Source organism: Caloenas nicobarica, chromosome 29 (assembly GCF_036013445.1).
Source record: "Caloenas nicobarica isolate bCalNic1 chromosome 29, bCalNic1.hap1, whole genome shotgun sequence".
NCBI classification, from domain to species: Eukaryota; Metazoa; Chordata; class Aves; order Columbiformes; family Columbidae; genus Caloenas; species Caloenas nicobarica.
In genome coordinates, this window is record NC_088273.1 from 2,665,538 (window position 1) to 2,681,772 (window position 16,235).

The 16,235-nt window shown below is 50.4% G+C and overlaps 2 protein-coding genes across 2 annotated transcripts; one reads left to right on the top strand and one right to left on the bottom strand.

Moving 5' to 3' along the window:
- Positions 1-12,538: 12,538 nt before the first annotated feature.
- LOC135999713 (olfactory receptor 14J1-like) lies at positions 12,539-13,465 on the bottom strand. Its single transcript, XM_065653270.1, has one exon. The coding sequence runs from the start codon at positions 13,463-13,465 to the stop codon at positions 12,539-12,541; it is 927 nt and encodes a 308-aa protein (XP_065509342.1).
- Positions 13,466-15,057: 1,592 nt separating this feature from the next.
- LOC135999607 (olfactory receptor 14J1-like) lies at positions 15,058-15,984 on the top strand. Its single transcript, XM_065653170.1, has one exon. It carries the CDS (start codon positions 15,058-15,060, stop codon positions 15,982-15,984), a length of 927 nt encoding a protein of 308 aa, XP_065509242.1.
- The last annotated feature ends 251 nt before the right edge of the window (positions 15,985-16,235 follow it).

Consider the following 16,235-nt stretch of genomic DNA (forward strand, 5'->3'; position numbering starts at 1 on the left):
CAAGAGCTCGAGGTAGGGAGCGTCCAAACACTCCTGTGCTATAAGACCCATGGGGCTGCCACTGCACCGGGGCTGTGTCAGGAAGGGAAGGAAACAGCCCCTGTGACAGACCCCACAGTGCTGGGAGCAGCAGCTGGGAAAGGGCCTTAGCCCAGGGCAGAGCCCCATCCCAGGAGCGCTGGCTCACCCACCGCTCCCTGGAGAGCCCACGGAAGGTCCCTCGCAGGAGCTGGAGCTGGGACATGTCCCTGTCCTGGCAGCAGACGTGCAGCCCAGGGGCTCAGACGCGTCCCTGCCTGTCAGTGTGTCACCGAGGGGCCGTTATTCCCCACGGGTGGATCAGAGCTGCAGCCTGCAGGTGCACAAACCACAGCCCCCGCGCTCCCCCCGCGGCGCCCGGGCAGGAAGTCTGTGGTTTCCTCCGGGCGCCGTGCCCGGGCACATCCCTGCGGTGCCCCCGAGCCACCCCCACCCCGACGGCTGCAGCCAGGGCTGCAGGGGCTGCTCCTTCGGCCTTGCAGACACAGGGCCGGGCAGCTCCGGTACCTCATGGGGACCCTGTGACAGCACATGGACGGTCTGCACCGAGCTCCATGGCCATGGAGTGTCACCGGTGACGTGAGCACTGCACCCTCCTACTGCCAGTGCTGGGTGTGCATGGGTTATACTGACAGTGACCTCACAGCTCTACTGCCACCGCTGTGTGCTCATTGGTTACACTGACAGTGACCTCACACCTCTACTGCCACCGCTGTGTGCTCATTGGTTACACTGACAGTGACCTCACAGCTCCTGCTGCCACCGCTGTGTGCTCATTGGTTATACTGACAGTGACCTCACACCTCTACCGCCACCGCTGTGTGCTCATTGGTTACACTGACAGTGACCTCATACGTCCTACTGCCACCGCTGTGTGCTGATTGGTTACACTGTCACACGTGTGTGTGCACTCTATGGACTTCTGCTGACAATGGTTCCAAAAAGCTGAATTTGGGTGGGGTATAAATATGTTTTTGTGACATCAGGAGCACCCACACGAGCCATGTGTCTGTTCCTGGCCCATCTACTACTCAGCCACTGGTGATGTCATAATATCTATGTCTGATATGGGCCTGCTCCTGGCCTATTAGCTATTCAGACACCATTGACCGCAAAACCACCTGCACAAACTATGGGCCTGCTCCTGCCCTATTGGCTATTCAGACACCAATGACCGCAAAACCACCTACACAAACTATGGGCCTGCTCCTGTCCTAATTGCTATTCAGACACTAATGACTGCAAAACCACCTACACAAACTATGGGCCTGCTCCTGCCCTATCACTGCTCAGGCAGCAGTGACATTACAAGCACCTACACATGCCATGGGCCTACTCCAGGCCTGTGAGCTACTCAGGGGTGACTGACTCAGACACCTGGTGACCTCCCCAGCACCTGTAAGGACGTGCACCTGGTCCTGGCCCATCAGCCATTCAGCCAGGACTGACATCACAAGTACATCCCAAGCCACGTTTCTCCCTCTTGCCTTCAGCTCCTCAGGCACCAGTGACCTGACCACGTCACATCCACCCACTTGCTGTCTGCTCGCCTGCGAGACACAAAGGCACAAGTGACCTCACAAGCTGTGACACAAACTGTGTGCTGCGCTGGGCCTGTCAGCTGCTCGGGTGTCAGTGACCTGCAACCACTTACACAATCGCTGAGTCAGCTCCTGGCCTGTGATCTACTGAGACACCAGGGACCTCACCCGCACAACCTGTTTGCTCTGTGCACACGTTGGGGGTGACCCCATCTGGCAGCGCCCACCCAATCACTTGCTCAATCCCCAGCAGCGGGATGGGGGAGGGAACTGGAAGGGCAAAAGCAAGAAAGAATATCTCATGGGTCAAGATAAAGACAACCTAAGTGGAAAAGTAATCACTCACAGCAGGAGAGATATATGCTCAGCCTGTCTCTGAGCAAAGGATGTTCTGAAGAACACACCTGCCTCCTCAGTTCTATTGCTGACCATGAGGTCATATGGTGTGGAATATCCCTCTGGTCAGTTGGGGTCAGCTCTCCTGGCTTTGTCCCCTCCAGCCTCTTGCCACCTGCAGCCTCCACACTGTTAGGGCAGAGGGAGAAACAGCAAAGGCCTTGAGGCTGTGCCAGTGCTGCTCAGCAACTGCTGCAACGTCAGAGTGTTGTCAAAGCTGTTCTGGGCACCATCAGCAGGGACTGTGAACAAGAAAATTAGCTCCATCCCAGGGAGTACAATTTCCACCCCTTATTCCACACCACATGCACCCTGCTCAGGTCCTACAGTGTTCAGGACATTTACATCCACCACCACCCCCGTCCCCACCCCTTGACATCACACACGCAGCACACTGGGTTTGGTTGGTGTGGCTCAGGTGGACCTGGGCAAGTTCCATCACACTCCTGACTTCTCCCCTCACTCAGAGCAGTTTGGAACATTCAATCAGGTTATGAACCTAAGGACAAGGAAACCTATTTATCACCAGCCTGCACCCCACAGTGGCCTTACAGGCAGCTGGGAGACCCCCACAACCAGGGAGGTGCCTCTGTTTGGCACCTCAACATCCAATTTGTGGTTCATGGGTTCATTGGTGAGTTCTTCTGCTTCACGTTGTCTATTTCGAGGTCCTCTTCAGGTCTTTTCCATATTGTCCCCATGCACATGTTCTTCTGAAGCTGGCATTTTGTCCTGGGTTTCCATGTTCACAGACAGTTTGCCTGTGTCTCGCAGCACCCAGAAGAGCTCAGAGTCTGACCCAGTAATCCCGCACGGCACGTCCTGCTGGGCTGGGCCGGGATGTGGGGGCCATCCAGTCCAGCCCACAGGACTGGGCTTTTCTTTGTACGTTAAAGGATTTGTGCTGAGGGCCCCTCGGTGGCCTCCTGAGGGAGGACATAGCCCTTGGACATGATCCAGCTTGTCTGTGTCCTCCCCACCTGATTGAAGTTCCTCCCCAGACATCTGTGGGCGGCTTCTGCACCAGGTAAAATGGGAGATGTCGACCCATCCTTATACTTTTCTTCCTACTCTCATTTCAAATCTACTTCTTCATTCCATTAGATCTTATTAAAGAAGGCATTATCCATTTTATATGTACGTTATAATGGCTATGTATATTTAATTTCTCTGGTTTTATACATATGTATATATCTATATATAATGTGTATACTCTTACACACATGTATAGAGGCATATATACATTTTAAATACCATATTTTTTCAAAAATAAAATAAACCAAAATAAAATAGAATAAAAAAATAAAAATACAGGCTGCTCATGTCTTGGACAGCTGTACTCCTTGCTGGGTAAAGAACTGGCTGGAGGGCTGGGCCCAAAGAGTTGTGAACAGAGTCAGATCCAGTTGGTGGCTGGTCATGAGTGGTGTTCCCCAGGGCTCAGTATTGGGGCCAGTTCTGTTTAATCTCTTTATCAATGATCTGGACAATGGGATCAAGTGCACCCTTAGTAAGTTTGCAGATGACACCAAGTTGGGTGGGAGTGTTGATCTGCTGGAGGCTGGGAAGGCTCTACAGAGGGATATGGACTGGATGAAATGATGGGCTGAGGCCAGTTGCCTGAGGTTCAACAAAGCCAAGTGCCAGGTCCTGCACTAAAGTCATAACACCACCAGGTAACACTACAGGCTCGGAGAGGAGCAGCTGGAAAGCTGCCTGGTGGAAAAGGACCTGGAGCTGTTGGTCGACAGCGGCTGAACCTGAGCCAGCAGTGTGCTCAGGTGGCCAAAAAAGGCCAATGGTATCCTGGCTGGTATCAGCACTAGTGTGACCAGCAGGACTAGAGAAGAGATTGTTCCCCTGTCCTGGCCACTGGTGAGGCTGCAGCTCAAATCCTGGGGTCAGTTTTGGGCACCTCACGGCAAGAAAGACTTTGAGGTGCTGGAGTCAGTTAAGAGAAGGACAACAAAGTTGATGAAGGGTCTGGAGCACAAGTCAGATGGGGAGCGGCTGAGGGAGCTGAAGCTGTTTAGCCTGGAGAAAAGGAGGCTGAGGGGAGACCTTATTGGTCTCTGCAACTACCTGAAAGGAGGTTGTAGTGAGGTGTGGGTCAGTCTCTTTTATCCAGGTAACAAGTGATAGAACAAGAGGAAATGGCCTCAAGTTGTGCCAGGGAATGACTGGGGAATAGAAAAGATTTCTTCATGAAAAGGATTTTTGGGCATTTGAACTGGCTGCTCAGGGAAGTAGTTGAGTCACCATCTCTGGAGGGTTTTAAAAGACATGTAGACATGGGGCTTAGGGACATGCTTTAGTGGTGGACTTGGCAGTGTTGGGTTTATGCCTGGACTCTATCATCTTAAAGGTCTTTTCTGACCTACGTGATTCTATGATTCCATTATTCTATTATTTTATGATTCTTCTGTGCTTGTACCTACACACAAATACAGATTTTCTCATATAAAAAGACAGATGACAGATATCTGATAAGATCAGTGCAAATTTGGCCATCCCAAATGGGCACATTACACTGAAGCTTTTTACCCTGCTTTTCTCCATCAGGCAAGTGTCGCCAAAACCTCAGAGTGGGATTCACTCTGTGCCAAGAGTAAGAAGTGGCATGGACAGTTATTGGCAGGGAGCTTTTGGGGCCCTGGGCTGTGTAAGACAAAAATAAAGTGTTTCGAATGCTATAGGTTTCCATATGATGGAAACGTTGAGAACATTTTTTCTGTTTTAAGCAATAAAAAATAGAATGAAAGATGTAGAGTGAAAGACAAGTCTTATTGCAGATTTAGGCTTCAAATATATCTGGTGTTGTTAACCTCCTTCCTTTGTTTTGCCTTGTTTTACTATACTGATCTCCGGGGGATTTTATGTTCTGGCTTTGTTTGCAAAGGCAAGTGATCATGACATTGGGCTGGGATGCAGTTACAGGGACAGGGGTGGGTGGTGCCAGTGTAGGTGCCCTGGGACCCTCTGCCCAGGCTCCAGCTGCAGCTTCCGAGGGGCTCTGGTGTCCAGCGGGTCCTCTGTGACAACGACCACTCCAGACATAGACTGCAGAGACACTGGCTCCTCTGGAGGTGGCCCTGGATACTTGTGGTCAGGCAATGGAGCTCGCCCTGAAAATGTGAGACATTTGCACACGTCTTTAAAAGCAGGAGCAGGAAATCATCAGCTGAAACAATTAAATACCTTAAATAAAATATCAGTGTTTTCCCATGAGATCAAAATGAGGCTTTTCAGCATGTGCATTAAGAGCAAGAGGAGAACTTCTCATCTTCCACTAGATTTGCCTTGCCAGCGCTCTCTCTGTTAGGCTGTGCATCTGATCTCCCTCATCTTTCATGTATTTCCACCCATCCTAACTAAACTGACCATGTCTGAAGTCACATTTCCAGCAACTAATCTACACACAGGCACTTGCGATTGCTCTCTGGATTTCCCTTCCCCTTACTCTTTGATCACTCAGACATCTCTCAACAATCCAGTTGCTGCTTTCAGCTTCAAGGAGGTAAAAGCTTCCTTGTCTTTCAGTAGTCTGTCTAATTCTGTCTTTAGCCAACTCTTTTATTGTGTTTATTTTGTAATTCATTTCTGCCTAAAATATTTTCTCATGGTTATGCCTTGTGAATGGTGAATCTCATTGGTGGCAGTTTGTCCTTGGCACACAGTTGAGGAGTGTGCTTTCTTTTAATCATGAATCTTATCAGTTTTATTTTGTTTGTTCAAAAGGAAAGAAAAGTCCCTCTTTGCCTGTGTGCAGCCAGGTCTCCAAGGAGAGCAGGTGTGAGCTGGTGCAAAGGAGCTGGAACATCCAGCTGCAGCCTGCAGTGGAGAAGTCTGGTGTAAGGAAAAGGGATGCAAGTGCCAGGTGGCCAATGAGAGAAATGATGGGGTTGGGGAGGTGAGGAGCAAGGTTGTCCACACAGTGTCAGGCCTCAAGTGTCAGACCTTCTCCAACCAGTCCAGACCTCCACAGGAGAGACCCTGGATCGATATAATACTGATAGAATATTTTCTTTAAACGGAAAAATTAATGAAACACACCCTTTAAAATAGAAAGACGCTTTTATTAGAAGCTTTTTGAAATCTTTCTACATAGTTACACCAAGAAAACTCTCTAATTCACTGTACAAGAGTAGAAGACAATTACAAGAAGAGACATGGTTTCTTAGAGCTTTCTTCAGTGTAATGAGCCCCATGGTGTATTTGGTGCTGAGTCCTTGAAACTCACTGAGGTGCTGAGAGGAGATTGCACAAACCTTGCCAGAAGTCAAAGTCAGAAGAAATAAGTACTAAGTACCTTGAAGTATTAATGAGTTCCACTGAGGGCAAGTACCAGCAAAGCCTCCCCAGGGACTCGTTAGAGCAGAGAATTGGAGGCCATGATGGCAGATAAACAAAGGGTCATGTGCAGGCAGCTGAGGTGCTGAGAAAAGCCTGGTTTTGTTGGATGAAGCAGAGAGGCCAAGGCCTGACCCCCAGCCCCTGGGAAGGCAGATCCTGTCCCTCACCCATTGCTCAGGGCTCCTCCTGGGGCAGGGGGATGTGGGCTGTGTGATGCTGAGTGAAGGACAACGGTGTGACAGTTCCCAGCCTTCCTGGGGGTGTGCAAGGAGGCCATGAGGTGCCCCCAGTGCCTGAGGACAACATGATGATTGCCATAGCCAAGGGGACAAAGACTTGGGTTCTCTTGGTGACTTCCAGCCTTGCCAGTGCCCTTTGCCATCTCCACCACAGGTTGTCCTACACTGTCCCACAGCTGCTTCTGTTTCCCTGCAGGCTGTAGACACCCAACTCGCTTCCTCTCCTTGCTCTCACCCAGGTATTTCGATACATTGACCGATGTGTCTCCACTCTCATTGTCTGTTCCTTGGAACACAAGGTGGTGCACTGATCTCACGCTCCTTCTGGATGATTTCTTGTACCACAGCACTACCCTTTGAGGGTGGCAGTGTTTCTCTCCTCTACTGTAGAAAGGAGGACCCTGAAAACTACTGACCTGTCAGCCTCTTACCTGTGCCTGGGAAGAACATGAAACAGATCCTCCTAGAAGCTCTGCTAAGGAACAGAGAATGGTGACTCAAGCACTCCCTGGGCAGCCTGTTCCACTGCTTCACAACCTTTTCCATGAAAAAATGCTTCCTAATACCAATTCTGAACCTTCTCTGGCACAACCTGAGGCCATTTCCTCTCATCCTATCTCGTGCTACTCAGAAGAACAGCAACACTCTTCATGCTACAACCTCTTTTCAGATAGTTGTAGAGAGCGAAAGGTCACCCCTCAGCCTCCTGTTCTCCAGGCTAAACACCCCCAGGTCCCTCAGCTGCTCCTCAGAAGACTTGTGCTCCAGGCTCTCAACAGCCTTGTCCCCTCCTCTGCACTCACTCCAGCACCTCAGGGTCTTTTCTAAAGTGAGGGGCCCAAAACTGAACCGAGGATTCAACTTCTGGCCTCACCAGCACTGAGTACAAGGGGATGATCGCTGCCCCGGTTGTGCCTATTACACTATTCCTGATACAAGCCAAGAGTCTATTGGCCTTTTTGGCCACCTGGGCACATGCTGGCTCATGTTCAGTCACTGTCGGTCAACACCCGCAGGTCTTTTTCCACCAGGCAGCTTTCCAGCCACACTTCCTCAAGCCTGTAGTCTTGCATGGGGTTGTTATGACCCAAGGGCAGGCCCTGGCACTTGGCCTTGTTACACCTCAGACAATTGACCTCAGCCCAATGAACCAGCAGCTCCATATCGGTCTGTAGAGCCTTCCTACCCTCCAGCAGATCAACACTCCCACCCAACCTGGTGTCATCTGCAAACATACTGAGGGTGCGCTCGATGCCCTCATCCAGACCATTGATAAAGAGATTAAACTGGCCCCAATACTGAGCCCTGGGGAACACCACTCATGACCGGCCACAACTGGATTTGGCTCCGTTCACCACAACTCTGTGGGCCCGGCGCTCCAGCCAGTTCTTTATCCATCGCAGATACACCATCCAGGCCATGAGCTGCAGCTTCTCCAGGAGAATGCTGTGGGATACGGCGTAAAAGGCTTTACTCAAGTCTAAGTACACAACATCCACAGCCTGTGTGGCAGATTCACTCCCCCACGACAGACTTTCCCTCATCTGCTAAGGCGGTCACCTTGACATAGAAGGAGATCAGGTGGGTCAGGCAGGACCTACCTTTCATAAATCATGCTGATTGGGCCCAATTACTTGTCTCGTATGTGTGACCTCGCAGTCCCTTTCCCAGCTATGTTCCTGCTGTTGGCCTATCCCCTGCAGAGGCACAAGTGACCTCACAGTCCCCTCCACAGCCATTGGCTTCCTACTGGCCTATGAGTTCCTGAGACACAGCTGAGCACATGGCATCATACCCGGCCATCACCCTCCTTGTGGTGCAGTGTGTGAGCAGGTAAAACTAAGCTGCTTTCATCAAATTTATCTAATAGATTTCTTATCAAGGGTTTGAGTGGAGAAGCTTTCCTCAGAGGAGGTGCTCTGTTTACACTGGTACACTTATATCTCTGTTTCTGCCTTTTTTTTCTTCTTCCTCTGTGTATTCTGTCTCAAAAGAGCTCTCCAAGGCAAAGATTCATGGAATCATACAATAACGCAGGTTGGAATTGACTCCTGAACACTATCTCTATCCCAATGATATATATGGCACCCCAAGGAATGGCTGATAGCATTTTTGCTCTCTTGGGTTCATCTCATCACGTGCACACAATGGACATGCACATAAAATATATGTTTACAACTCATCTGTACAACGAAAATATGGAATTTTGACCCAGTATTTCATAGAATCATAGAATGTCCTGAGTTGGAAGGGACCCACAAGTATCATTGAATCAAACTCCTGTCCCTGCACAAGACAACCCCACAGTTCACACCATGTATCTGAGGACGTTGTCCAGTCTCTTCTTCAACAATGCCAGGCTTGGGTCCAAGACAGCTCCCTGGGGAGCCTGTTCCAGTGTCCAGCACCCTCTACGTGAAGAACCTTTTCCTCATCTCCAACCTAAACTTTCCCTGGCACATCTATCTTCCATTCCCTTGGGTTCTCTCATTGGTCACTAAAGAGAAGACATCAGTACCTTCCCTTCTCCCCTTGTGAGGAAGCTCTAGCCACCATGAGGTCTCCTTTTAGTCCTTTCTTCAGCTCTGATGCTGAGAAACCCCTTGGCTTGCTTTCTGAAGCAGAAAGGAGAAGCCATGACCTCCAGGCATTGGGAAGGGGGATCCTGTCACTCACACACGGCTCAGGGCTCTTCCTGGGACCGTGGGATGTGGGTGTGCAAGGCTGAGGGAAGGACAGCACTGGTACAGCAACTTCCAGCTTCCCCATGGAGCTGCAAGGAGGCAACGAGGCCCCAGTGCCACGAGGACAACATGTCTTCTCCTAGGCCTCAGTGGCACAGACAACTGCCATGGCCAAGGGGACAGAGACCTGGGTTCTGTTGGTCCCTTCCAGCCTTGCCAGCGCCCTTTGCCATCTCCACCACAGGCTGTTCTACACCGTCCTACACCTGCCCCTCTTTCCCTGCAGGCTGTAGACACCCATCTCCCTTCCCCACCTGCTTTCACCCCAGCATTTCTGTCCCTTCACTGATGTGTCTGCACCCTCACTGGCTGTTCTTTGGAACACAAAGCCATGGGCTGATCCAGCTCCCTCTGCGTGACCTCTTGCACCACAGCCCTGCCCTTCCAGTCACATTTCTTCCTCCTGATATCCAGTCCTCACCTTCCAAGTTGCACTTTCTGACTCTTCCCTGCTTCTTCCCACTTCAAAGGAGAGCACGACCATCTAAGAAACTGCCCTTCATGCAGGGAACCCAACCTGTTAGGCTTCTTGTGGTCTTTTACCTGACCAGAGAGAAGTAACTTCACCACGATCTTCTAAATCCCGTGACTGCTGTTGGCCTTTCAGCTTCTCTGACAGACACGACCATGTTCCTGCTGCTGTCCTGTCATGTTCTCAGGTGGGATGGATGTCCCAACCCGTCTCCAAGGCCTCTTCCTGGGTAGGACCTGTGGGTACTTAGGCAGAGGTTCTTTCCCAGCCATGTCCCTGCTGCTGGCCTGTCACCTCCAGAGACAGAACTGATCTCACTGTACCCTTCACAGCCACACGCTTCTGACTGGATTATGAGTTTCTGAGACACAACTGACCTCATAATACGACACCCATCCATCCCCCTCCTTAGCCGCCAGGACCTGACCAAGACTGAAGCATGTTCTACGCAGTCCTACACCTGCCCCTCTTTCCCTGCAGGCTATAGACACCCATCTGGCTTCCTCACCTTGTTCAAATTCATCAAATAGATTTCCTACTAACAATGTGCATGAAAAGCACTCTTCTCTGGAACAGCTGTATTTCCATTAACACCTTCTATATCTCCTCTTTTGACTTTCTTTTTACTATTCCTCTACCTATTCTCTCTCCAGAAACCTCTCCAAGGCAAAAAATCTTTCAAATTACAGAATAACTCAGGTTCGAAGAGAGCCCTTTTCTCACTCATCTTGTCTCACTCTCCTGCTCAGGGCAGGGTCAACCAGGTGAGGCTGCTCAAGGCCTCCACCCAGGTTTGCATCATCCTCAAAGGTGCTGAAAGTGCACTCTGTTACATCCTAGAAGGGGAGAATAAAGATGTTCAACAGTGTTGGCCCAGTTACTGGTCACTGAGAGATGACACTAGTAACTGGCTGCATGGAGGACTTTGTACCACTCATGATATTTGGGTTTGATGGTTCAGCCAACTTCCCACCCAGCATCCACTTCTTGAGCCCAATCGGCACCACTCTGCCCAGAAGGACACCATGGCTGAGGCCTTGCAAGCACCCTGTACACAACATGCCTTTCTTTCCCCTGTCCATTTGGGTTCCGCAATCCCTTCCTTCGCCTTCACATTCCTGGAAATGGGTGTAGGAGGACATGTCCCATCCCCTTCCCAGGGAGGGAGGTAGGGTGTCCAGCCTGTAACTCTCCCAGTTCCTGTTCCTGCTCTTCTTGAAGATGGGTTTGAGGTCTGCGTTTTTTAAGGACCCCAGAACCATTCTGGTTTCTATGGCACTTTTGAGAGCACAATCCGGAATCATGGGAAGGGTGACATAGCAGACAAGAACACGTGCAATGAGCCTGTCCAAGGCAGCTGAGATGAATCTCACTGGTCAAATGGGGTTTGTTCCTGTAGTCAAACACAGAAATATCAGGGTTCTGTCAGGTGTCAACATCTGAGCTGGCCTCATGGACTCCTTATGCACCCAGGGATGCTCAGAGACAGAGTCTGTCCCTTTTACACAAAGAGGCAGGTGTCACAGAGTCCCTCTCGACCTCCTGTTGCCACTCCCAAAGGGCAGGAGACACCTGAGCCCTGTGGTGTGTCACCCTGCTCTGCACTCATCTGACTTGTGCCATGGCAGGAAGAATGGACACAAGGAGCTCGCTTGAAGGAAGCACATCCCAGTGCTGCATTCAGGCAGTTAACAATGGGATGTTACTTCCAACACCAAGTGACCTCAAGATCTTGTCTGTCCCACAGGCCTTCATGGAACCCTAAGGAATAGTTGATGGTGTTTGTGATCACTCAGGTTCATGTCACCTCAAGTACATGACGTGCATGCTCACAATTCATCTGTACAAAGCAAACACGAACTGCTGAACTACTCATTCAGTGTCCATCCATGGAGGGAAGAACAACCTCTGTGGGTGAGAGGCCAGTGCAGGAAATGGTGGTTGTGAGGGGCCAGTGCATGATGATTGACCTGAGGCTCCTTCCCAAGGGGTGTCCAGTGCACACGGGCACAGCCCAGCCCCTGCTCTGCTGGTCCTGCAGGTCTCTGGCAGGAGGCCTGGCTGTGAGAGGACACTGCTGTGTGCCCAGCCCTGCACACACACACTGTGCAGCTGCACAATGGTGTTTCATCTGTGGGCCACTTTCTTGTGCATGTTCTTGACAGAAACTTTGCAAGAAGACCTAAGCCTCCAGGCACTGCCCTAAAAAGATCACTTTTCTGCATAGAAGCACTGTTACGGAGGCCAGCTCTGTCACAGCAGTGCCCATTGCCTGTCCCTGCCTGCGCTCACAGGACTGACACACAGCAGGACGGTGACCAAGCTGCCAGAGCACTCAGGCCTTGCACCATCACAAGGGATGAGAAGGAGAGTGTGGGAGTGGAACGAGAACAGCTCTGGAAGACCAAGGGCTGCTGCTCCCTGGCAGTGCTGCCAGGCTGGGACTCTGCTCCCCTCCACTACTGCAGACAGAAACTGTCCCTGCAGCTCCAAAAAGGCCTTAAAAGAAGATATCAGGGGAAAAATAAATCAAAACGAAACACTGCAGGGCCTTTTATACATTTTTTTAAAAAAGTAGAGAAAAAGGCTCCTCATTTCAATAGACACTTGGTCAGAAAAAAAGGCAGACAGTGAATTAGGAAAGGAATGACAAATTTATGACAAAACACAACCACAACAACAACAAGAAACACTGAGAATGTAAAGAGTTACACTATAACTGCTATGCAGAGAGTGAGAGTTTGTTGCTGTTTCTTATTGTAAAAGTGCAGTTATCAATTTCCACACTGAATCCTGGAGCTCCTGGTTCCTCATGCTGTAGATGAGGGGGTTCACTGCTGGAGGCACCACTGAGTACAGAACAGACACCACCAGGTCCAGTGAAGGGGATGAGATGGAGGGGGGTTTCAGGTAGGCAAATGAACCAGTGATGATGAACAGGGAGACCACGGCCAGGTGAGGGAGACACGTGGAAAAGGCTTTGTGCCATCCCTGCTCAGAGGGGATCCTCAGGACAGCCCTCAAGATCTGCACATAGGACAGCACAGTGAAAATAAAACACATAAAAGCTAAACAGGCACTGACCACCATAAGGCCAAGTTTCCTGAGATAGGAGTGTGAGCAGGAGAGCTTGAGGATCTGGGGGATTTCACAGAAGAACTGGTTCACAGCATTGCCCTTGCACAGTGGCAGTGAAAATGTATTGGCCGTGTGCAGCAGAGCATAGAGAAACCCAGTGGCCCAGGCAGCTACTGCCATGTGGGCACAAGCTCTGCTGCCCAGGAGGGTCCCGTAGTGCAGGGGTTTGCAAATGGCAATGTAGCAGTCATAGGACATGATGGTGAGCATAGAATACTCTGCTGCTAACAAGAAGACAAACATAAAGAGCTGTGCAGCACATCCCAAAAAGGAGACGGACCTGGTATTCCAGAGGGAGTTGGCCATGGATTTGGGGAGAGTGGTGGAGATGGAGCCCACGTCGAGGAGGGAGAGGTTGAGGAGGAAGAAGTACATGGGGGTGTGGAGGTGCTGGTCACAGGCTATGGTGGTGATGATGAGGCCGTTGCCCAGGAGGGCAGCCAGGTAGATGCCCAGGAAGAGCCAGAAGTGCAAGAGCTGCAGCTCCCGTGTGTCTGTGAATGGCAGGAGGAGGAACTGGGTGATGGAGCTGCTGTTGGACATTTGCTGTTTCTCAGCATGGGGCTCTGTTCAAAGAAAGGAAACAATAACTTAACATGAGATATAGACTCCTGTGAGTAAAGCAACTCCATTTTTCACAGAAATCACCATACTGAAATGCATTTCGTTTCTCTGTTGTGTGCTGGCTGAGTGTGCTGTGAGGAGCAGAACCTCTGCCCATGTGCTACCAAATAACCAGCTTTGCTCTGCTGCAGTGGGAAAATGGGAGCTCCTTCATGACAGCTCCAATGTTCACAAGGAATGTCAGATGTAATCCAGCTTATTGGAAATGTTCGATATCTGCACTCATGATTCTGTAAAGAGTGGGCTGCAGAGGAGAGACATAGCATGACTTTATAAATATTTCATCTGTGTCCTTTATTTTTCACCACCATATCTGTTGAAGGAGAAAAATCCTCATTTTCATGAGGGAAAATGTGAAAAGTCTTGAGAGAGGACAGGCGAAAAGCCTCAGTTTTCTGTGGCTCAATGCATAGTCAGGAGAGCAGCAGTGTCCATCAGTCTTTTACTCATCTGCCCTGTGCTTTTTCTTGTGCAACCCAAAAAATGAGTACGGACTCATACTGGAGCAGGGGAGCTCGGTCTGAAAGGGCAGATCTGCAAACTGTTCCCTGCCCCAGCCCAGAGATGGAGATGTGCTGGAGAGAGCAGGACACGACCCCTCACCCAGAGAAGCAAAGGACTCTGGCAGGAGAGTGCGGACCCCAAGGAAAGGCTCAGCACTCCTGGCATCCTACAGCAGAGCTGGGCCTTTCTGGGGGCAGCTGGTGAGCCCAGCAGGACAGGCAGAGCAGAGTCAGGGCTCCTGGAGATGGGATGTGCTAAAGGGACAGTCCGATCATTGCCCAGCAGACAACCCCCAGCAGCCACCTGCAGAGCAGGAGCAAAAGAGCTCCTGAACAGCCCCTGCTCTGCTGCCTGGAGCTGTCCCTGCCTGCAGCTGTGTCTCTGTGCCCAGGTCTCCTCCTGTCAGTGTCACAGACCCCATCCCAGCCGCTGTGTGCTCAGCTCTGCCCTGCAGACCCCTCCCAGCAGCCGGGCACTGCCCAGGGGCAGCTCTGTGTGGGCCGGCTCTGGTGGGAACATCAGACCAACAATAATGAGCCTGGAAAAGTCATCCTGATGCCATCTGTATGCCAGGGTGTGCTGATTTCTGATACTCACACTTTTATTCACCTCTCAGAGCAAGATTTCTGGAATTTCTGTGCCTCCTCCTGAACTGAGATATTAATTTCTGTGTCCCCTTGACCACACAGACAACCCTGGAGTATGAGAATGATAGAATAAGATCCTTTGCTTTCACAAAGCCCCTGTCTTGCTGTGCTTCTTTAAAAGCCTCCTGGGAATGTCCTAAAGTTCCCACTGCAGCAGAGCAAAGCTGGTTATTTAGTAGCACATGGGCAGAGGTTCTGCTCCTCACAGCACACTCAGCCAGCACACAACAGAGAAACGAAATGCATTTCAGTATGATGATTTCTGTGAAAAATGGAGTGGCTTTACTCACAGGAGTCTATATCTCATGTGAAGTTCGTGTTTCCTTTCTTTGAACAGAGCCCCATGCTGAGAAACAGCAAATGTCCAACAGCAGCTCCATCACCCAGTTCCTCCTCCTGCCATTCACAGACACACGGGAGCTGCAGCTCTTGCACTTCTGGATCTTCCTGGGAATCTACCTGGCTGCCCTCCTGGGCAACGGCCTCATCATCACCACCATAGCCTGTGACCAGCACCTCCACACCCCCATGTACTTCTTCCTCCTCAACCTCTCCCTCCTCGACCTGGGCTCCATCTCCACCACTCTCCCCAAATCCATGGCCAACTCTTTGTGGGATACCAGGGTAATTTGCTATGCAGGATGTGCTTCACAACTCTTTCTGTTAGTCTTTTTAGCTTCAGCAGAATTTTATCTTCTCACCATCATGTCCTACGACCGCTACGTTGCCATCTGCAAACCCCTGCACTACGGAACCCTCCTGGGCAGCAGAGCTTGTGTCCACATGGCAGCAGCTGCCTGGGCCACTGGGTTTCTTCATGCTCTCCTGCACACAGCCAATACATTTTCACTGCCACTGTGCAAGGGCAATGCTGTGGACCAGTTCTTCTGTGAAATCCCCCAGATCCTCAAGCTCTCCTGCTCACACTCCTACTTCAGGAAAGCTGGGCTTATTGTGATATGTTTCTTGGTAGCTTTTATGTGTTTTATTTTCATTGTGCTGTCCTATGTGCAGATCTTGAGGGCTGTGCTGAGGATCCCCTCTGAGCAGGGACGGCACAAAGCCTTTTCCACGTGCCTCCCTCACCTGGCTGTGGTCTCTCTGTTTGTCAGCACTGCCATGTTTGCCTACCTGAAACCCCCCTCCATCTCCTCCATATCCCTGGACCTGATCATGGCAGTTCTGTACTCGGTGGTTCCTCCAGCAGTGAACCCCCTCATCTACAGCATGAGGAACCAGGAGCTCCAGGATTCAGTGTGGAAACTGATAACTGGACTTTTTCAATAACAAACAGCAATAAACTCTCATCCTCTACAGAGCAGTTATAGTGTAACTCGTAGGCTCAACCATTCTTGTTTTGTTGTTGTTGTTTTGCTGGTATTTTGTGATAATGTTGTCATCCATTTCGTAATTCACTGTCTGCCTTTTTTTCTTACCAAGTGTCTATGGAAATGAGGACCCTCCTCCTCTCCTTAAAAAAAAATTAAAATAAATGGGCCCTGCAGTATTTTGCTTTTTTTTTCTCCTCTGCTTTTCTT